Consider the following 22524-nt stretch of genomic DNA (forward strand, 5'->3'; position numbering starts at 1 on the left):
CATGGGGAAATCGTTTTACTTTATGTAATGACCCATCCACTCCCAGTCTCTATTCAAGCCTAAGTTAATTGTATCCAGTTTGCAAATTAATTCCAATTCAGCAGTCTCTCGTTGGAGTCTGCTTTTGTCAGTGGATTGAAGCTGCATTGAATCAGCTATGGGTTGTATTTCTGTCCTGGTCCAGTTGCTGGTGAAGTTGGGGTGGGAAAGATGCTGTCCCTTCTTATTCTTGGCCTGTTAGCCAAGAGTTTTCTGTGTGGGCCATGCAACCCAAAAAATATCCCTGACCATCAGTTAACTGAGAAGGGACCCAGCCCTCCTCAAGTCGTCTTTTAGAACGGTAGAGTGGAAGAGGCTTTCCCCAGATGCCCTCTCTCCACTGCTCTCGCTGACACATATCTATATATCATCTGTACATGAAGGGTTAATGTCTAGCTATTCCACCTGGAAGCAGGCGGGGCACACCCTGACTGTCTCCTAGGAGCAATGCACACATTGCTCTATCCAAGGACAAGGGCTAAATATGAACCCTGAGAACTTGATTGTTTGGACAGCAACTGTGGGAGGTTTTTTTAGCCTGGGCTCAAGGCCTGAAAACCAGGATTGTAGTAGATAGAGGATGGTAACTAAGCATATGAATCAACGTCATACATTCCTTTGTGTAGCAGTGTGTAATGCTTAGGGGGAGAAATATAATAAAAGGAGAAGGTGGAAGGCAGGGGGGGCAGAACAGCCCATCTCCGCTGACCAGCCTGCTTGCTTGCAAAAAGCTGTGTTCTGTCTCATCACTGAACCGCAACATGTACATATATATGGTAGTTGGGCACAGAGGTGTAGACGCTGCTTTGAGGAGGAGTTGCGGTTTGGCAGCTGCATAAGCACTAAATCAGCGGTGCCAAAACTTTTCCTCTCACACACCCCCCTTCCCAGGAATGGAATGTGGCCATGCCCCCAAGCCAAGGGCCAGGAGCAGGGGCCAGGAATCCCAATCAGGTGGCACTCCCTTCCTACCCCTGTGTGGGGGCTGGCCTGGGCCCTGCCATGCCCCTCTAGTGGGGCACACCCCACAGTTTGGGGACCGCTGCACTAAATAGCTGCCTCAAAGGCAGTTATTGGGACTGGCATAAGCAGCTGCAGTGCCCAGACAGCCCACTCAGCTCCTGAAAGCTCTGCTCACGGGCTCCATCATCATCCTGACTTTGCCCCCTTACAAACTCCCCTGGTCTGACCACAGAGTTTCTCGTGCTGAACATCCTTTACACACCACCTGCTCTGTGACTCCACCCTCCAATGTCTGGCCTACTAATTGTTTTCACAAACTATTTCAGATTGAGGCAAACATCTTTGAGCCACAAGGTATCAGTGAGCTAGAAGCACTTGGATCATTTATCAACAATGACTTGACTCAGACCATTGAAAAATCTTTCTCTGGAAAAAAGGTATAACTATTACTAACCTTAATGAAGAATACATGGTGTTAACCTGATTGAGACGCTGCACTTTTTTCATGAGAATAATAAACTCCGATGCCTTCCCTAGAAATGCAGAACCTAACTGATGAGTTGTCACTGGCTTCTCCTCTGGATTCATTTGCTCTCAAAGTACTTTTGCTTTTTGCATCTGTACCAGTCTGGCCAGAAGCAAAACAAGCAATCCAATGACTGCTTAGGGCCCTGCACAGGTCTGCATCTTTTAGGTCAGCCTGACCTCCTCCCTCGAGCAAGGAATTGAGAGGAAGCAATTGATAGCCTGATTTACTTACACACAAATATGGACACACACACACTCCAGAAAGTTGCCAGTCTTGTCTGAGGCCATACAAAGCATGAGACTAGCCTTGACTATGTATGCAAGAAAAATCAAACTATACATTTGTTGTGTCCTTTGCTCTTTACACAACATACATAACCTGAAGGAAGCACAGAGGCATGGTGGGGTCCAAATAACCATGTCTATTAAGTGCATATAACACTCCAGGCCTCGCGACATATATACATTGCTGCTGCCGGAAGGTTCTAGTGGCTTCTGAAACATGGAAGACAGGGAGGACTAGAAGAGGATTTCACAAATTATTTAGGGGGATGCAACCTAATTTTTATACATCACAATACCTCAAAATTGTGTTTTTCCCAAGATACATTTGAAGTTGTTGCCTTGTAGTGGAGACGAGCATGATACAGTGATCCAAACACAGGATGTCTAGGTAGGAGGATGGGATATGTGGCATATCTTTTGGTGGATTACTGTTTTGGAGAGGTGGCTCTTTTGCTTTTATTATTGGTAGCCCGTGAAAACTTATCTGTACATTACAAGCCTAGAGTATTGTATTGCAATAATAAATTGCAGTCATGTCTAAGTCTTAAAGTGATGAGTCATGCTGCGTCTGCATTGAATAAATTACAAAGAAGAAGGCAAGTATATATGATGATTATGACAAATATTCAGTATTTACATATCTTACTGGATACGGTAGTTGGATATATTTTAGGAAATTATGTGGTAGAAAAATATATTTAACTTTTTTTTCCCTGTAATTTTATAAAATTTTGAATTCTAACCTACTGCTTTTCAGGGCCATGTGTCTTTCAAGCCAACTATTGATCAACAGCGAACCTGTGAGAACTGCTCGACATCTTTCTTGGATGGAGATTTTACTATAAAATATGATGTGAAAAGAGACTCTCCAGGCAATTTACAGGTCAATTCAATGGTGATTTGGGGAAGGGAAGGGTGTTAAAGCCTAATCCTGCAAAGATTTTCACACACTAACTTTTCACACATGAGAGTCCCATTGAGTTCACATGTGTAATGTTAATTACATGTTTAAGTCTTTTCGGGTCAGCTCCTACATTTTGAGCAGGTGATATACACAGCCTGCATGTTCTCATGTGCATCATGTTCTTTGTTTTTCAGATTATCAGTGGATACTTTGTGCATTTTTTTGCACCTGCGAATCTCCCCAGGGTGCCCAAGAATGTGATTTTTGTAATAGACATTAGTCACTCAATGTTGGGTCAAAAAATGGAACAGGTAACTTACTAGAAACTTGAGCATAAAAAAGGATGCTCCTTGGCACAGCACATTTCTTTAAATAAAATAAGCAGGATTAATCAATTTCAAACAAAGTTGCAGAGTTTATTTTTATTACTTAAGAGTTATCTGCGAGGACTGGTTGCAGATGTTCTTTCCTGTAGGGGCAAGGTTGCGGAAGATTGGCGAGGAGCTAAGTGGTGGACTGAGTACGTGACTGGATGTAAGCAGAGGATGCAGGCAGTTTCAATGAACTTTGTCTGACAGACCCTGCCAAAAGATACTGTAGCACAGCTCTGCATATTTTTGCCTGTAAACCAGTCAGTTTATGCAATAAGCATAAACCCTACATGTAAGAATGTAACTGGCTGTTGACCCCATGTAACCCCAAGATAAGAGCAGAGAATATAGCGCCAGAGAGGACTCCCCCATGGTGGAGTCCTGCCTAGTCAGCTGTCCCCTGCAGCCCCTCCGCATATCCTAGGGGCTCCCCGCGCAGATTGGAGCATAAGTTCTTCCTTCAATAAAGCATAGTTTACTATTCTTAGACCTGAGTGTCTTCCTTTCACTGGTATCTTCCCCCCCAGCCCTTACAGGCACATTTCCCAACCTCATTCATAAACCACCCTAGATAGTACTTTACTATCACTCAAAATGCCATAAAGCTCTTTTAGCGTCCAGCACGCAACTGTTGCCTTAGGTTGTTCTATTATACTCTGCTTCACCTCCAGTTGGCTAAGCAACTGTATCATGGTAATAAATCCTAACACGACAAAACACTAGCTGAGGTTGCTCAGATGGATTGTGTAAATTCTACTCCAGTTTTAAAAATCACTTGCGTTGACAGAAGAATTCTGAAATGAAAAGAGGCATTTTATGTGCTCCTTATATCTTTACCCAGAATGCTCTTCCAATCTAGGATTAACTCCGTAATTAATGCTTTCCAGCCCTCAGCCATTTCATAACTGAGGTCTGGGATCAGAACTTTAGCAACAAACCGAATTGGGCTGTGGTACAGGCATGCTGACTGCATTCATGTCTATGCTCTGCAAGCCTGAACTGCATGGATATTCTTTTCCAGTTTTAGCCATTTTATATCTTTGTGTCTGAATTCCTCTTTAGGCCCATGCTAACATTCTGGATATAGTGTAAGGTTTGCCTTATTTTGCTGAAGCATTTGGGAAGGAGCTAGAAAGAACATAAGATAGGGTGTTTGATCATCTGGGAGTTGTAATATACTGGACTCATGTTGGGAATGAATTATTGTTGCAGGCACTGGAGTTGAGCAGTTCAGTGTCATGGTTGGATGTGTTTGTCATTATTGCAAGAGGCATTCAGAGCTGGGAATGAACACTCCTAGCACATGTGTAAAAACTGAAATAAATACATACATTGTAATACCAGGCTATTGCTAGAACTGGTTGGGAATTTTTCAGCAAAATGTTTTTCATTGTAAACTGCTTATTCATGTAACCTCCAACTTTCCACAGGAAAAGGTTGGTCTCAACAAATTCCCTATTCTGAAAAAAACTTGGAAATGTTTTGAAATTGTCAAAACTTCCTGTTTTTGAAATGTGAGGCTTCTTTTTTGGTTTAAAATTTCAGTTAATTTATAGTAAAAATAAATAATTAAAATGTTTTTGATTGGCCTTTTTAAGTTAGAACATTTTGACATTATAGATATTAAACATTTTGACTGGCCGAAACCAAAGGTTTTTATTCTCAGCTTATTGGTTTGTGAACATTTGAGATTTTGACTTTCTGTCACAATTTGGAACAGGAAAATTTTTCTAAATCTCAAAAATGTTCTCAGGATGGGAAAACTATTTCTCATCCAGCTCTAACTGTTACACAGTGATGTTTGCTTCTAACAGGTAGACCAGTTTCTGTGCTGTGTATGTGGGTATGTATATGTCTCTTCTGTGGCAATTTTTATAAATATTATTACATACAAAAATTATATTACAAAAACATTATTTAGTTTGCAAAATCAAGTATATGATGGGAAATGCTAGTTTATGGTCCCTGTGCAACATAATTCCTACTCTTACCCTCTCGTGTGTTCATTCTGTGCACTGAATTAATAAGGGGTCAGATGGAAAAGCAGTCTGTGATCATGTCATTAAAGACTAGATCATAATGCATATGCACAATGGGGCAGAATTAAGGCTGCACAAACCACGGTAAATTTAGCATTTCCTAGCTTCAGAACGTTGGACTTTGCAACCTAACTAGCACAGATTTTTAAATGTAATTTTCTAGGTTTTGTAAAGAAAAACAGTAAAAACAAATCTGATTAAGTTAATCTGTGATGTCCCCCTATGCATAATCATCAGGGTTTGAACACTGAATCTCCGGCATTTCAGCACAAATTTATACCACTTGAACTAGGAGACTAACTGTTTTAGCTGGCAGCCGCAGAATGCTGTGATCCCATAAGCAGGGAATAGGCTGCTGGGACCATGTTCTGGATCTGGATGGGTGGCTGAGGTGGGGAGACCACCTCAGTCCTTTCTTTTCTTCCCCAACCCCCTGTAGTTTGGGGAACTCCTGCCCCATATGGTGCTCAAAGAGTCGATGGATGGACTGCTAGGGCCATTTGCTGGGTCTGGAGAGAATATGGTTGGGAGAAGAGGAACCTGGTCAAGCTCTTCCCCCCCATCCCCCTGCCTTCTCCCCCCACCACCACCTCTTCTACAGCTGCTCTGGCAGTTCGCAGAGTTTCTTGTACAGTGTGGGAACCATGGGCCCACCTTTTTATAATGGTCAGATATTATTTTGGCAGGCTGCCAAAATTTTCATGAGGATTGCAACTGAGAGAAGGGAAATGGACTATTTTCAACAGTTTATAATTAAGGGTACATCTTCACTGCAGAGCTAGCTTAGCCCACATGAGTAGCATCTGGGTTAACCTAATCCATGTCTCAGCAGCCACGGGCTGCAAAACCGTACCTGAGCTACTGGGTCCTCACTGGTACTGCACTACCCCTTGTCTGTCGCTAGGACTGCTGGAGATATACCCCATCATTCTTTGTGCTGCAGGAAGCTGAGCCGCTCTATGATTCTTTGCCAGTGAATTGTGCAAAAACTTGTCTGTCCTTCTGAGCACATGGAGGGAATTGTGGGAAGGTATTGGAGGACTATTAGCACTCAAGTGGTTTAGCCTGCATCCTCACTGCAAAGTGAGGATGAGTGAAAGCGGCATCCAGTCTCTAACCTATACCCCAGCCAGGCCAGCTAGCCCAGGTTTAAAGCACCATGAAACTTGGGTGAGAGGCCTTTGTATATGGATGGGAAGGTGTCGGGGGAATATGGGGTAATACCGAGGTAAGAGCCCGGGTTAACTCTGTAGTGAAGACATGCCTTAAGATACCTAAATGGAATGTCATGAGACCAGTGAAAGGCATCTCTCTAGCCTGAACACTGTTTCCCTGCCAAATTGCAAAGTTCTGTGGCAAACAATGGAGGCAGTAGAGCATCTCAAAAAAAGATGGCAAGAATATCTTATTATGGAAAGCATCAGGTAATTTAAGTATAGGGGTTGTTACGAGCTGTCTCAATAATAAAATATGAACACGCTTCAGATTTCATGTTCTCATTTGTTTCTTTTAACAGTGATTATTATTTGTTCTAGACAAAGGAAGCACTGCTCAAAATATTGGATGATGTCAAAGAGAATGACCACTTCAACTTTATCTTGTTTAATAACAGGATAATACCCTGGAAGGAATACTTAGTCAAGGCTACCTTAGAGAATTTGAAGGAAGCACAGAAGTTTGTTCAATCCATAAAAGCCACAGGATGTAAATATCACTAAATTTTAACATATCTTTCTCTAAAAAAAATTTCATAATAAATACTTTGCACTTACATCTTTCCTCCAAGGATCTCAAATAGGGGCATGATGAAACCATATTTTCACATAACGAAAAACTGGTGTCACTCTTTGGCAAACAATGAATATGAATAAAAGGAAATGGAAGATGTATTTGCTGGTGGACAATTGACTCCAGCAGAAGAGAATAGGAAGGGATCTCTGGGTCTGAGGAAGGTGGCAAGAAAGAATCTGGCCAAAGATTGGGCATGGGAATAGGGTCTGGAGCCACAGACGGCTTGTGAGTGAGTCATGAGCAGAAGGGAGTAGGAGGATTCGGCTGAGCTGGTGTTAGGTGAATGACTGCAGCATGTAATGGTGGCAGAAGGGATCCCAGCCAACAGGATGGAACAAAGAGGGATCTACAGCATTGTTCAAATGTTCTAAGGGGTTTGTAAAAAGCTAAGTATTTAGCATGATTAAAATTATACAATGAGCCAAACTGAAATGGCTACAACCATTAGCACAGTCGTATGATAAACCTCAATGCTACTGCACATATTGGTTTCCTTTTAGAAGCTTACCTTTCAAAGACATGTGCAGTAAACATGAAGAAAGCAATTGCAGGAGTAACCTGATTGCTCCCTCGTTTGATCTGAAGTTGCTGAGGGCCATAGCACCCCGTGCTAATATAAAACCACTTTGCATAATTTTTCTGTCTGTGCTACTGTCACATGGCTGTGAATAGAAGCGGTCAACCGTATCCTTCACTCCTAGAGAGGCCTGTAGGCTGTTGGTAGGCTTGAAACATTCTGGACTGACGCATAGTGGAACACTGTATACACTTGTACTTACTCTTCTGTTTTCTGTGGTCATGTCTTTTGCAGCGACAAATATAAATGATGCTTTAATAAGAACAGTTGAAATGATGAATGAAGCTCACAAAGAGAAGGTTTTGCCTGAGAGAAGCTCCTCTACAGTTATAATGCTGACTGATGGGAATCCCACTAGTGGTGAGTGTTCGTAGTTATGCTGCCTGTGGGCATCCCACCATTGGTTGGAGCATCTGTAACTGCATCCCTGTGATCAGTCAGGTGCCACTCCTAAGGAGTGTCCAGAAAGCAAAGAACCCATACAGTGACCATAAAAATTATTTAGGGCAGCTATTCACTCCTATTCTGCTGAAGTTTGTCTATTTGGTTGAACCTTGAGACTATTTCTGGAAGGTTTAAAACATTATGGTATCTCTCATTTTTAATTGTCTTTATTTTAATTAGGAACTTTAACTGGTTTCCAAGTTAAAATCAGAAAAAAATGAACCAATCAAAAAATAAAGCCAGACCCATAGCAACTGCAGTTGGGACTTACCTGTAATATCTCTCCTCTCTAGGCTTGTACTTTCTCTATGCTAATTTTGTTGTGCATGTATTTTAACCACATAATAGTATTTTTCTAAATATGCTCTTTAAAGGGAAAGACTCTTCTCCGTAAAATTTAATCGCTTTCTGTGCTTTAATGCAGGAGAATTGAACCAAGGAAAAATTCAAGAGAATGTGAAAAATGCCATTCAAGGAAGATATTCCTTATATAACCTTGCCTTTGGCTATGATATGGATTATAATTTTTTAGAGAAGATGGCACTGGAGAACAATGGATTGACTCGCCGTATCTATGAGGATTCTGATTCAGCCTTGCAGCTACAGGTAGGAAGAAACATAATCACGCTAGCCACCAACTCTTACAGATATTAGAATTACCTAATGTACTTTGATGATGTACTTTTTCCAGCATAGCTAACAAGTGATATTAGTAAACAAAGACATGCTTTGTTAATGGTATCAAACATAGTATATAGTGGGGAAACTTCTAAGAATGAGTTTTAAAACTTGAGCATAAGAAATAAGACAAAATATTTTTTCTGGTTATTCAGAAGTGGTGTTGAATTCCATTTTGTTTAGGATGTTAAACAGCACCCATCACCAGGCCTGGTTTATTACCCACCGAGTCTCTTCAGGGTGCTCGGCCATTAAAAACACAGCTCAGCTGTGCATCATGAGGAGAAGTTTGTGTCTTATGGGTGGAGGATTATAGATATGGGTTTTCACCACTAGTTTTAAACTCTCACTGGCTGGCCACAGTGATTTTGCATTGAGCTGTGCAGTTGTATTTTCCTAGCCAAATACCTTCTGCTACTTCCTTTTAGTGTCTAGGAAGACTTCTGACAATTTTTGAAGCATAGGTCTGTCAACTCAGAGTGTGAATTGAAGGGGACCTGGTGGAGTCTTATTCCCCTTATTAAAATAAAAAGTATGTAATACATGTGGATGAAGGCAGAAGAGAAAGGGGAGTTCCCTTTGTTAAATGTTCACCATCCAAAGTCATGTTCACTGTAAAAGAATGAGACATTAATCCAAAGCTTGTCTTTCTCTCCAACAGATGTTTGTCCTATAAAAGGTATTTCCCCACCCGCCTTGTCTCCCTAATCCCATGGACAGATCATTTTTTTTTATAACGCAACATTGTATTATCTTCTTGGTTCAGTATCCTGAGCGTGATAGAGAACATTATAGCCAATACTATAAAGTGCTGAGAATAACATGAAAGTACTGATCAACTCTCATTAAATTCAGTGAGAGAGATTAATGCACTTAGCAATTGTCAGTATAATAACCCCCTAACTATGAAGCAATCACACCTCCTACTTGATCTATGTGTGTTACCCATATAAAGAATTTACAGTTGAACTCCAGTTTTAGGTTGATCTTATGAACGCCTGGTGATATGAACCATTTTTCTGCAGTTGAAATAATCATCTTTCTGCCACCGAATGTGACTTCAGTCCTTTAGCCAACGTTCAAAGTGGCTGTACAGGTTTGAAGAGACTGAGATTTGGTGCCAATAAATAAATAAGTCAGGCACGCTGTATGCATTTGTTACCACTCATTATTGGTAACAGTTTGGGTGTGTGGGAGGGGGCTCAGGGCTAAGGCAGGGGATTAGGGTGTGGGGCGGCACTTACCTCGGGGGGGGGGCGGCTCCCCAGCTCCCACAGGCAGGTCCCCGCAGCTCTTATGTGGAGGGGACTCCGCACTCACAGGCACCACCCCCACAGCTCCCATTGGCTGCGGTTCCCAGCCAATGGGAGCTGTGGAGCTGGCACTTGTGGCGGGAGCCGTGCGCAGAGCTCCTAGGAGCTGCAGAGACATGCTGGTCAGAGTCGGGTAGGGAGCCTGCCAGCCTCACCAACCCTCCCACAGCACCAGCGGGGGTCTCAGGCTGCGTGCCACTGCCTGCTCCCCCGCCCCGAAACTAGCCGGGGTCTCACGCCAGGCTTCACCACACACTTCCCAACCAGCACCTGCAGGGGTTCTGGGCCACCCCTCCCCCAGCATCCGCGGTGCCTCCGGACCGCCCCCCAGCCCAAGTTTTAGTTAGGGGTATATAGTAAAAGTCATGGACAGGTCATGGACCATGAATTTTTGTTTATTGCCCGTGACCTGTCCATGACTTTTACTAAAAATACCTGTGACTAAAATATAGCCAGGTTTCAGAGTAACAGCCGTGTTAGTCTGTATTCGCAAAAAGAAAAGGAGGACTTGTGGCACCTTAGAGACTAACCAATTTATTAGAGCATAAGCTTTCGTGAGCTACAGCTCACTTCTTCAGATGCATATCGTGGAAACTGATAGATTTCCACTCCATACGGCTAAATGCAGTGCCTTGCATAATGACAGGTTTCAGAGTAACAGCCGTGTTAGTCTGTATTCGCAAAAAGAAAAGGAGGACTTGTGGCACCTTAGAGACTAACCAATTTATTAGAGCACCTTACTCGTTATGTACACTATCATTGAAGGATTGATAAATTAATTTATGCACCACATCCAATTTTATTTTTCAGAAGTTCAATTTTAGGAACTCAGTCTCCATTTACTTAATTAAAGGGGGTTTAAACTGGATTTACTAAACTAAACTAAAGATTTACACTTGTTAATTGGGCGGGGTGGGGAGGGGGTTAATAGTCTGGTAGTAAAGAGGTAGCCAGATTGTTGCTCACATCAGATATGCACACTACACTATAGTGAAAAAAGAAAAGGAGTACTTGTGGCACCTTAGAGACTAACCAATCTCTAAGGTGCCACACATCATCCTTTTCTTTTTGCGAATACAGACTAACACGGCTGCTACGCTGAAACCTGTATACTATAGTGCTCATCTTTGATAGAGAGATGTGGCTGTGGAAAGTAGTAAAAAAGACCAATAAAACACTCTTCATATATAGATCTCAAAGTGCACAAAGGGGTAAGCCTTCATTATCCAAAACAGGGAAACTGAGGTACAGAAGCTACATGTATTAGAGAGGGTCACAGATTTTGGGACTCCTGGTCTGGTTCTCTATCCACTAGAACACACTGCCTTCTAATGTAACATTTTCAACATGCAGTTTTTGAATTCATACAAGCAGCCTGGCCAATCAATTCAAAATGGAAATTTGTATGCTGGGACTATTTCTTTCTGCAGGCTATACCTCCACAGAATAAAAGAGGGCAAATTAGGTACAGCTTTCAGACTCTTGGCTCTTGGTATAGCTTTCAGACTCTTGCAGCCCTTTGTTAGGCAAAATTTGAATGCCTGTGCAGTACCAGATAGTACAGACACTTTTATTTATTTGGATTTGATCCCTTTTTTCCCCTTACAGAGTTTTTATGATGAAGTGGCCAATCCCATGCTTCGAGCAGTGCAACTCCACTACCCTATCAATGCAACATCTGAATTAACTCAGAACAATTTCAATCATTATTATGATGGCTCTGAAATCGTGGTGGCTGGACGTATTATAGACAACGACCTCAACAGCTTTACTGCTGATGTGAAAGCTCAAGGTGTAAGTATTGGTTCTGCTGGGTGTTTATTTTAAGCCTGTTTTATAAAATGTTAAGGCTTGAGTCATGCCAGAAAAATCTTGCAGAAAACATAAAAACAAATAAGAAGACTCTACATCCCCACTCTATAAATGGAATGTGTGTGGCATATTTCAGTGGTACTACTTATGGATAGTGGTTGCATAATCACCACTAAAAAAATAAGTTTGACATCCAACATACAGTTAATGGGTCAACTTGCAAAAATACCTAACTTATCTAAAAGTTTAAGTCTCTTTGAAAGTAAATGACATTTTTTTCTTTTGAAATGTTTACCAGCTGGCACAATGGTAGACAGTCTATCAAATGGCTCCTGTTACACTGATTTATGTCTCTCTACATGTGGTGGGTTGCCAGTGCCACCACTTCCTCACTGAAAAATAAATCAATGTTATTTGATCTGATAGATGAGTTCTAGCTCTCACCAAACATCCCATAGTGGTAGTTTAGTGTTTCAGTACTTTTGGGACGTGATAACTCAAAAGCATCCCACTATGAATGAGCTACTATGAATTAGCGAAAAGGAGATTAAATCTTCATGCTCTTGCATGCCATTGATTGAGAAGGAAGTCTGAGTATCCAGTTAAATATCTCAGTAACCCCATTGTTTCATATTTGATCTAAATTAAGTGTATTATTGCTGCATTGCCCTTGTATTACCAAATGTGGTAACACTGAGGTGCACTTGGCTGCTACTGTAATTGAACAGGGGTTCATAAAAATACAGAGGTGTCCCAGAATATGTATGTTAGTGTCAGAGCATGGCATGTGTCCAAGTAGAGGTACCCAAAGCCCCACCAAAATTTCTTGTATTATTTTTCACAATTACAGACTAATTTCTTTATCTGACTATATCACATCAGTGTAATTAATTGAAAGTTATTAGAAACCATTTGTTAGTTGCTGCGTTTCTGTATGTAAAAAATGCATCCCTAATTGAAATACCTTTACGCAGTGGTGAGATCACTTACATTTTTGTAAACAGCAGATTCTCAATTTCTAACAGGCAAACAATGATGTGACATTTACTGAACAAGTAAATATTGAAGAAACGGCTAAAGCTCTCCACGACCAAGAATACATATTTGGTAATTACATTGAGAGGCTTTGGGCCTATCTAACCATCCAACAATTACTGGAAAAACGGTAACTAAGTATAAAAATGTATACAGTTAAAATCGCTTTGTGTGTTGGTAGTGATCAAAGCTTGTTACTATCAGATAACTGTTGGTTGATGTGATACGAGTTGCTTCAGTTCCCAGTAGACATGTACCCACATCATGAAATCCACTAAAGCATGTCAATCTCAGGAGAAGGGCCAAAGGACTAAATGGGCCATGGAAACTGAACAATTCTCTCCTCTCTTGAAATGGTCCATTCAAATCAGAGCTTTGGAACATTTGAAGGACAGCATAGGAAATCGTACACTTGTGCTGACACTTGTATCCTATAACTTCTGTGGATAAATAGAACACTTCAGGCTTTCAATCTGTCACCTTTCACCAGCACTTAAATTCTTCCTAAATAAAATGACAAGGAACCCTCCTGTCCACCACCCCGCTCCCCTCCCACACACACACATCTTTGACCATCACTGATTTGCTCTGCGTTCCAGTGGAAATGGACTTGGATCATTTTATTCCTCTTTATGTGGGACAAATTCTGCCTATGTGCATATAATTCATTTTTAATCATAGTGGTAGTAGGCCAGGCATGAGAGTCCTGAATCTCCCCTTCCCTTCCCCCCCCCCCTTTTTTTTTGCCCCCACCCCACTCCTCTCAGTTTCCATGCTTTATTTCCATCCCCCATAGCTGTCAAGTGGCGCTAAAGATTGGCACAACTCCACACAGATCGGGGGCATAAGTGAATGGAGCAACTTGGGCCTTGTAATCTGGGGTCTGAGTAGTTAGGGGAGGGTGCCCGGCATCAACATGCACCTTCATGAAGGCCCCCATTGTTCTCCTGTTTTGGAACCTCCCTTTCCTGTACACATGCATTGTTTAATCATCACTATCTTTGGGGAGTTGGAAGATAGCCCCTGAGTTCCATTAATACCATTCCTTATCCTATAGTGTTCAGCACATACCCTTCCCTGCTCATCCCTTCCCCTCTGCAATTTCCTATTCCCTACTGACTCTAAGAATGAGGGACTAAATCTAGATAGAAACTCAAAGCAGCTCTAGATCTCCCCATGTATTACTGCATATGCCTAACTCAGATTCTGAATTATATACTATATATGCTACAATTATAGCAGCAATGTCTTTGCTTATTAGTCTTCTAAAGGCAAGCAACTTATTACTTTTAGAATAGACTCAGGTTAGAATTTAAATACATTATTTTGTCACTCAATGGCTTTAGGAATCCTGAATACAATAAATATTTTTTTGTTATAGATGGTCAGGCTTGATCATTTTTCTTTATCCTAGAATGCTTTCCCTCTAAAGTCAGTATTTAATGGAAACTACTGGCTCATGGGGACCTTATTAACTCAGGTGAACAATGCCACAGAAGCCAAATGCAAGATAAACATGCAGGTCTATATTCTACTTTACATCACTTTGTGGTTTAGAAAATGAGAGTGTAGAATGAATGGAATAGCACTAATCAAACAAGAACCAGTGTAGTAACATTAGATACCTATGTATAAAATAGACTGATAATGGAACATGTGGTATTGTTTTACATGTATTTTTAAATGTTGTTGCCAAAAAACTGTTGTAAATAGATCAATTGCATGTGCTTTTTACCTATATATACATATTTAATTCAGAGTGAGTCTTTCTATTCAGGTTAAGAACTGCATTAAAAAGACCCAATAGACTTTATTTTAAATAAGCTGTTAGACATATACAACCAACAGCCCACTAGAAAATGCAAAGAAATACTAATTTTTATAGGAAACTCATTTTTATAGAGTATCACCTACTGATAGTCTGTAAAGTACTCTCTGGTGCATGCATGTGTGTGTAGTACTGCCCTCTACTGGACTTTTAGGCTATAACCTCTCCATTGCAACACATAAAAATATTATTATTACTTGACTATGGATGGGTTGGCATTGGACCCGAACTTTAATCTGCGCTCACATGAGTTGATACTAACTCAAAGTGTTGCATTCAACTCAGGGGAATTTTATATTAGATCTCATCTTGACAAATAAAGAGGAACTTATCACAGAACTCAAAATACATGGTAAATTAGATAAAAGTGATCATGACTTGATTACATTTGTTATGTGAAATAGAATAACATCTAAGCCAGTAATATACATACTTGGTGCTTTAAAGGGACCATTTTCACAAAGCTGAAAACAATTATGAGCCAAATCAATTGAGAGAGAATTTAAACAGAAAAATGTGAATGATAATTGAGGTCTCTTTTAGAACATTTTACTAGATTACTAGCTGTCTCAAAAGCCACAAACCCACAATCAAGAAAGAAGGTCACGCTGGCTATTGGAAAATTGTCAAAAATGCAGAAAAATCAGAAGTGGTCAATAATTATATTTGTTCTGTACCTGTGGAAAAACACAGATGATGTATGCATATCAAGTGATGAAACACTTTCCATTCCAGCACTAACTCAAGAGGATATTAAACAGCAGCTACTAAAGCGAGACACTTTAAAATCAGCATGTCAGGACAGCTTGCAACAGAGAGCTTTAAAAGAGCTTTCCGAGGAGCTCTCCGGACTGTTAATGTTGTTTTTCAATGTCTTGGAACACTGGTGAAGTTCCAGAGTACTGGGGAAAAGCTCACGCTGTGCCAATACTTAAACAAGACAAACCGGAGTAATTAAAGGTCTGTCAGCCTGATGTTGATGCTGGGCAAAAAATGATGAACATGGGGCTTAATTAATAAAGAATTAAAGGAGGGTGATAAAATGTATGCAGTTAACATATTTTTATGAAAAATAGATCTTGTCAAATTAACTTGATTTTTTTATAAGATTGTAAGTTTGTTACAACACAATATTTTGATTAAGAAACTAGAATGATCCAAAATCAGCAAGGCCCACATTAAATTGATTAAAAACGAGTTAGCTGATAGGTCTCAAAATGGAATTGTAAATGGGGAACCATCATCAAGTGGGTGTGTTTCTAATGGGGTCCTGCAGGGATGAGTCCTTGGCCCTACGCTACTGAACATTTTTATTAGTGACCTGGAAGAAAACATAAAATCATCACTGATAAAGTTTCCAGATGATGTAAAGATTGGGGGAGTGGTAAACGATGAAAAGAGCAGTCTCCTGATACAGAGAGGTGTGACACAGAGAGGTCTGGATCTCTTGATAAGCAGGGCACAAGCAAACAATATGTGTTTTAATAAAGCCAAATGTAAGGTCATACATCAAGGAACAAAAACTGTAGACCATACTTACAGGATGGGGGAAAGCAGTGGCTGTGAAAAGGATTTGGAGATCATGGTGGATAATCAGCAGAACATGAGCTCCCAGTGCAACACTGTGGCCTTGCTAATGCAATCCTTGAATATATAAATGGAGTAGGAAGGTTATTTCACCTGTGGATGTGGCATTGGTACAACCACTGCTGGAATACTGTGTCCAGGTCTGGTGTCCATAGTTCAAGAAGGATGTTGATTTATTGGGAAAGGTTCAGAGAAAGAGCACAAGAATACTTAAAGGATTAGAAAACATACCTTGAGTGATAGACTCAAGGAGCTCAATCTATTTCGCTTCACACAGAGACAGCTAAGGGATGACTTGATTACAGTCTATAAGTACCTGCACGTGGAACAGAAATTTGATAATAAAGGGCTCTTCAATCTAGCAGACAAAGGTATGACAAGATCCTATGGCTGGAAGTTGAAGCTAGACAAATTCCAACTAGAAATAAGGTGAAAATTTTTAACAATGAGGACTACTTATCAAGACTATTGGTGGACTGTCCATCGCTGCAAATTTAAAATCAAGATTGGATTTTTTTCTAAAAGACATTCTCCAGTTCAAACAGGAATTAATGCAGGGAAGTACTATGGCCTGTGTTCAGCAGGAGATCAGACTGGATCACAATGGTTCCTTATGGCCTTATTAAAGTATGAATTCCTATACAGTACTTAATGTAACTTAATCTTGAAGTTATATTGATAGGACACCGACAGCCTCTGGTGAATTCAGGAAAAATAGACACACCTGGTCTTCTGCCAAATTAGAGGTGACATCTGCTCATTGTAGAGAGATTTGACTGGTTTTAATCATATCTGCCTTAATATACATGGTTTCCCCATTCCTGCCTGATCTATTTGTGCTGCCCTTTTAACATCCAATGTTTTTAGAGCCTAAGGTTGAGAGTTGTACACACATGCTATAAGTGTGGTTGATGGTTGTATGTAGGTGGCCATATATTAGGAGTTATAAGCAGAGGCAGTCTGCGTATTTTGGGGAAGGGCTAGCATGGTGATTTTTTTTGTCCCTGATGCCAAAACTGAGGAGCCAACATATCCAAAACACAAAGGCCATCTCTGAGTTAAAAGGTTTACAAACAAAACTGTCTATTGATAGTTATCACTATACAATCAGCCAAAGGCATCCTATCCAAAATGTGATGTTTAAACAAAAAGGGAAAAAAAAATACCTTGGAAAACTCAATAGGTGCTGGTTGCTTTGGTCCCTGCACTGGAAAATTCAGACAGGGATCTTTTTCACCACTAAAAGACAGTGGTAACTACTATTAAAATACAAATACACAGAATTGTTTACTTGAGCATTGGGTGCTGAGACTTGCTGAACAAAAACTTTTGTAATACTTCATAAGATCCAAATAATATTTCTAACAATAATATTTAAAGCAATAAGACATAACCAATGAATGAAAAACACAGAATCTAAGTTCAGTGGTTTTTGGCTGATTACAGAAGAGAATGTTGCTATTGTAAGCGGGGGAATAGTCCCGCTATTGTGGGGAACTTTCCTGGCTTGTGCACTACCCCGGTGAAGTGGGCTAGCGAAAGGATCTGAGTCCTTGCTCCCACTTCCTTTACCCAGTGGCCTCCCTGCCCTTGAGGACTCCCCTTCCACTCTCCTGTCTGGCAGAGTCCTCGTAACCCCAACAAGGCTGGGCCCAGGATTCCTGGGGGGCTCGACCCCCAACCCTGCTGTGGTCACCTAGGACAGGGGCTAGGGTGTCCCCACTCCGGGGTACTTTCTCTGCACTGGGCACTTCTCTGACCCACAGACCATTACATACAATTTAAAGCAAATGCAAGTTATTTCATCAACAATTAATTTTTAAAAAAATAAGGAAAAATGGGAAAGGTTAAAGGAAACACATCAACCCGCTCTGTGGCAGGGAACATCAAGAACAGTGTCTCTGGGATGTCAGGGCCATTCACAGTCTGTTCCCTGTAAGTCCCAGGCCGCATTCTCAGGCTCTGGCTGTGCTGTAGGGATGCTGTGGGTTGGACACTTGCTCTGGTGGTGGCCAGACGCTCTCAGGCTCTAAGTGGTAGGACCCTTCTTCCCAGTGTTGCCCCTGCCCTGTTGGGGTTACAATCCAAGCCTGGCCTGCAGAGCCTCATGGCTGAGGTGTCTCCCGGTGCTGGGCCCGCTGCCCAGGGTTCCCCTCACTCTCCCAAGCTGCTCACCGCACCCAGCTCTGGACTGCTCCAGCCCCAGCTCCACCACTCTGTCTCAGCACTGCTGCTACTCTGCCTCCAGCTCCCTGGGCTGCTTCTTTGGCCCCTCTGCCTCTGGTTGCTGCAGCTCTCCTCCCAGGACAGGTCTGCTCTGCAGGCTGCTTCTGTGACTCTGCTTCCAGCACTGACCTGCTTCGTGGGCTGCTTTTCTGGCCCTTCTGGCTCTGGTTGCTGCAGCTCTGCTCCCAGGGCAAGTCTGCTCTCTCTGGGCTGTGCCTCCGGCTTTGAGGCTGCAGCTCTGCTCCCAGGACAGGGTCTGCTCTCTCTGGGCTCCTTTTCTAGTCCCTCTGGGTCTGGCACAGCTCTGCTCCCCAGCTCAGCTCAGGCCTCTGCTTTCTCCTTAGCTCGGCCCCACTCTGTCTGACCCCCGGCAATTCCAGCTCACAGGGAGGACAAGAACTCCCTGGCCTCCTGACTCCCTGATTAGCCTGCCCCATTCAGGCTGACCTGGAGCATTGGCCTCTCCCCATTGTTCCTGGGGGCTGTCAGTCTCAGGGTCCGGATTCCCCATCGACCCTTCCCCCTTTTTAGTACTGGGAGCTAGCAATTAAAACACCCCCACTGAATGGTAGTAAGGAGGCAACAGACCCCTTACACTATTATGCAGAAAAATATAATGCAGTGTTTAATGTCTTGACTTTGTAGAAAGTTTCTAAAAAGGTGCAAGCTGCTGTTCTGATTCTCTTCCTGCATTCAGCATTTCAGCTCAAGAAGAAAAACGGAAGAATCTTGCAGCACAAGCCCTGGAGCTCTCGCTAAAATATAAATTTGTGACTCCCCTCACATCCATGGTGGTAACAAAACCAGAAGATAAAGCTACAATTGCTGATAAACCAGTAGAAGGTAGAGACCTTTTCATAGTTTTGCTTCACAATCTAATCGGAGATCATTTATCTAGAGCTGGTGGGATAAGTCATTGTGAATAAATTATCTGATGTATTTAATCTTATTTTATGTTTACTAATCATTGAAACAAAGCCTGATTTCTGCAAATGTATTAATTATTCACAGGTTTTCAAGTAATAATATAAGCAAACAAATTTGGGGCTATGGGTTGTTTGTCACTTTTATAGTCACTAGCATAAGGTGCTTTTGAAAATTTACACGCGAGTGACTTCTGAGCCCAAGTCCCACTGGGTTTCAATGGGACTTAGAATCCTAAATCATTAGGGGCTTTTGAAAACTTTGCTCCAGTGTGTGACTGGTATTGTTCCTCATCACTGACTGGATGATTGAAGCAGGAGAAATAGAGAATAATGTACTTCCTGTATGAATTTTCAGACTGAATAATCGTAGACTCTCAGATTTTAACCCTGAAGGAACAATTAGTTGACTTAGTCTCACCTTCTGTATAACACAGGGCATAGACTTTTACCCAGTTATCCCTGTAGTGAGTCCAATAACTTGTTTGACTAAAGCCTATCTTCCAGAAAGGAGTCTAGAAGACATCAAGAGATTGTGAGACTTGTAATAAAATCATGAGAGGTGGCAACACTGAAAATTTTCCCTGCAACTGTCTAGCTGTATGATATACGACAAATCTTTATTGCAAGTACTAACCATAACTTGACACAACCACTTCCACAGTATCTTAACCACTATTCTTTTAAGTTCCATGTGTTATGGAATAGATGGGTACAAATTAGCTTATCCTACTCCGTATTGTCTGTGATTATACAACTGAAATTTTATACCATAACACTGATTTTTTCACATATATTGTGTGAACAACCCTTATCTTTTATTCTTCCTTTGCAAGGTCACCTTTGAAGGATCCCCCCAAAACACCTTTGTATTAGAGAGTGAGAATCATGTGAAATAATGTACACTGAAGACTTTCTGAAGAAGGGAAAACTTTTACTGTCTTTTTAATTCTGTTCAGAGCTAAGTGAGGCAATTAAAAAAAAAAAAAAGGGATATCCAGGATTTTAGTATCTTAAATGTAGTTAGAGCATCTAAGGTTGTGATGGTGAATATCTTTCCTCTTTATCCTAGCAACTTGAACTGTTATGAGAAAATGCTTTTCATCAACAGAGCTCCTTGAAATAGTACTGAAAATGGTTTAAGCAGTAAGCTATTACCAGCAGGACAGTGGGGTGGGAGGAGGTATTGTTTCATGATTTCTGTGTGTATATAAAGTCTGCTGCAGTTTCCACGGTAAACATCTGATGAAGTGAGCTGTAGCTCACGAAAGCTCATGCTCAAATAAATTGGTTAGTCTCTAAGGTGCCACAAGTACTCCTTTTCTTTTTGCGAATACAGACTAACACGGCTGTTCCTCTGAAACCTGTCATTAAGCAGTAATGTAGACAAGACAAAATTATATCCACTACCATTTCAGAAAGCATGTTTGAAGCTTGTAAGGGGTGTGGTGGTGGGGGGAAACTATTTAAAACTTCAGAAGATGCTAGTTTAAAATCATTTTGATTCATCTAACATTTCTTTTTATTTTCTCTTCCCCCCTCCCACCCCCCCCCGGCAATCTGTCAGATACTTCTATTCAGTATAGTTACCCTTCAAGGGCAAACTCTGGTAAGTTGTCCTTTTTTAAAACATACCTATAAACCATACACAGTTCTCCTTTTTGCAAGAACAAATTTGTGATGTCATCACAGTGCTCTTAAGAGAAAGTTAATGTTACCTGGGGTGTAGGTATTGTGAAAATGAATTCAAGTTAATGTTGATACCAGTAACATAAGAACTTTTCAACATGAATGAAGGCACAATAAAACCATTATCAAAACTATAGGAATAATGTGTGCTTATGTAATTCATAAGTGTTTAGATACCAAAGATAGAGATGTTAATGGGAAATAAAAGCAAACACTTCAAGACAACATATAACACACTAGCTGTACTGTAATGTAATTCATGTAGCTTGAAGTGCTATTCTAAAGTCACTGTGCAAAATGACACCATTTTACTTAACATAACTGTTCCTATGGTGTATTCAGAGTCATATCTACCCTCTTTGGTAACAAAAAAATAAGCTTTTATTGTTTTTAATCCTGTTAGCTATGGAGAGTCAAAACAGCTACAAAAGTCAGCTGCTGATTCTATTTGAGCTTGTGCATACTCAACAGAATGTGTCAGTAAGTTTCAATGTAACAGTTATGCGACACGACTGAAGACAGTGGGGTTGTGCAGGTATCACTAAGTGCAGAAAAGGACTTAGGGGTTACAGTGGACGAGAAGCTGGATATGAGTCAACAGTGTGCCCTTGTTGCCAAGAAGGCCAATGGCATTTTGGGATATATAAGTAGGTGCATCGCCAGTAGATCAAAGGATGTGATTATTCCCCTCTATTCGGCATTGGTGAGGCCTCATCTGGAGTACTGTGTCCAGTTTTGGGCCCCACACTACAAGAAGGATGTGGAAAAATTGGAGAGAGTCTAGCGGAGGGCAACAAAAAATGATTAGGGGGCTGGAGCACATGACTTATGAGGAGAAGCTGAGGGAACTGGGATTATTTAGTCTGCAGAAGAGATAAATGATGGGGGTTTGATAGCTGCTTTCAACTACCTGAAAGGGGATTCCAAAGAGGATGGATCTAGACTGTTCTCAGTGGTACCAGATGACAGAACAAGGAGTAATGGTCTCAAGTTGCAGTGGGGGAGGTTTAGGTTGGATATTAGGAAAAACTTTTTACTAGGAGGGTGGTGAAGCACTGGAATGCGTTACCTAGGGAGATGGTGGAATCTCCTTCCTTAGAGGTTTTTAAGGTCAGACTTGACAAAGCCCTGGCTGGGATGATTAAGTTGGGAATTGGTCCTGCTTTGAGCAGGGGGTTGGACTAGATGACCTCCTGAGATCCCTTCCAACCCTGATATTCTACGATTCTATGTTTGGAAGTCGGGGTTTCACATAAGAAACTGACAGTCTAATTTTTTTGGCAAAATCAAAAGATACTTAAGTTGAAAAGATCTGTGCTTGACTCTCAGATCTCAGGTTGACATTGCAAATCTGGCAAATAGAAAATACATCGTTCTCTTTGTAAGCTGTAGACCCTTGATTTGGAATCACTAGAACACGTTAAACATGAATGTCATTTTTACAGGCAAGTACATTTTAAGAACAGAACCACATTTTAGTCTCAAGATCCTA

At 41.2% G+C, this 22524-nt stretch overlaps 1 protein-coding gene across 2 annotated transcripts in view; it reads left to right on the forward strand.

Annotated features, from left to right (window-relative positions):
* The window catches only part of LOC140914487 (inter-alpha-trypsin inhibitor heavy chain H3-like), a 49649-nt gene that overhangs the window by 17784 nt on the left and 9341 nt on the right, over positions 1-22524 (forward strand). For both annotated transcript variants that reach the window (XM_073352405.1, XM_073352407.1), the window contains exons 6-14: positions 1329-1439; positions 2573-2698; positions 2914-3030; positions 6665-6833; positions 7732-7857; positions 8366-8547; positions 11541-11726; positions 12770-12909; positions 19118-19263. In XM_073352405.1, coding sequence (XP_073208506.1) covers positions 1329-1439; positions 2573-2698; positions 2914-3030; positions 6665-6833; positions 7732-7857; positions 8366-8547; positions 11541-11726; positions 12770-12909; positions 19118-19263 — 1303 coding nt within the window. The remainder of the gene's footprint in view (positions 1-1328; positions 1440-2572; positions 2699-2913; positions 3031-6664; positions 6834-7731; positions 7858-8365; positions 8548-11540; positions 11727-12769; positions 12910-19117; positions 19264-22524) is intronic.

Source organism: Lepidochelys kempii, chromosome 7, assembly GCF_965140265.1.
Source record: "Lepidochelys kempii isolate rLepKem1 chromosome 7, rLepKem1.hap2, whole genome shotgun sequence".
Classification (NCBI taxonomy): domain Eukaryota; kingdom Metazoa; phylum Chordata; order Testudines; family Cheloniidae; genus Lepidochelys; species Lepidochelys kempii.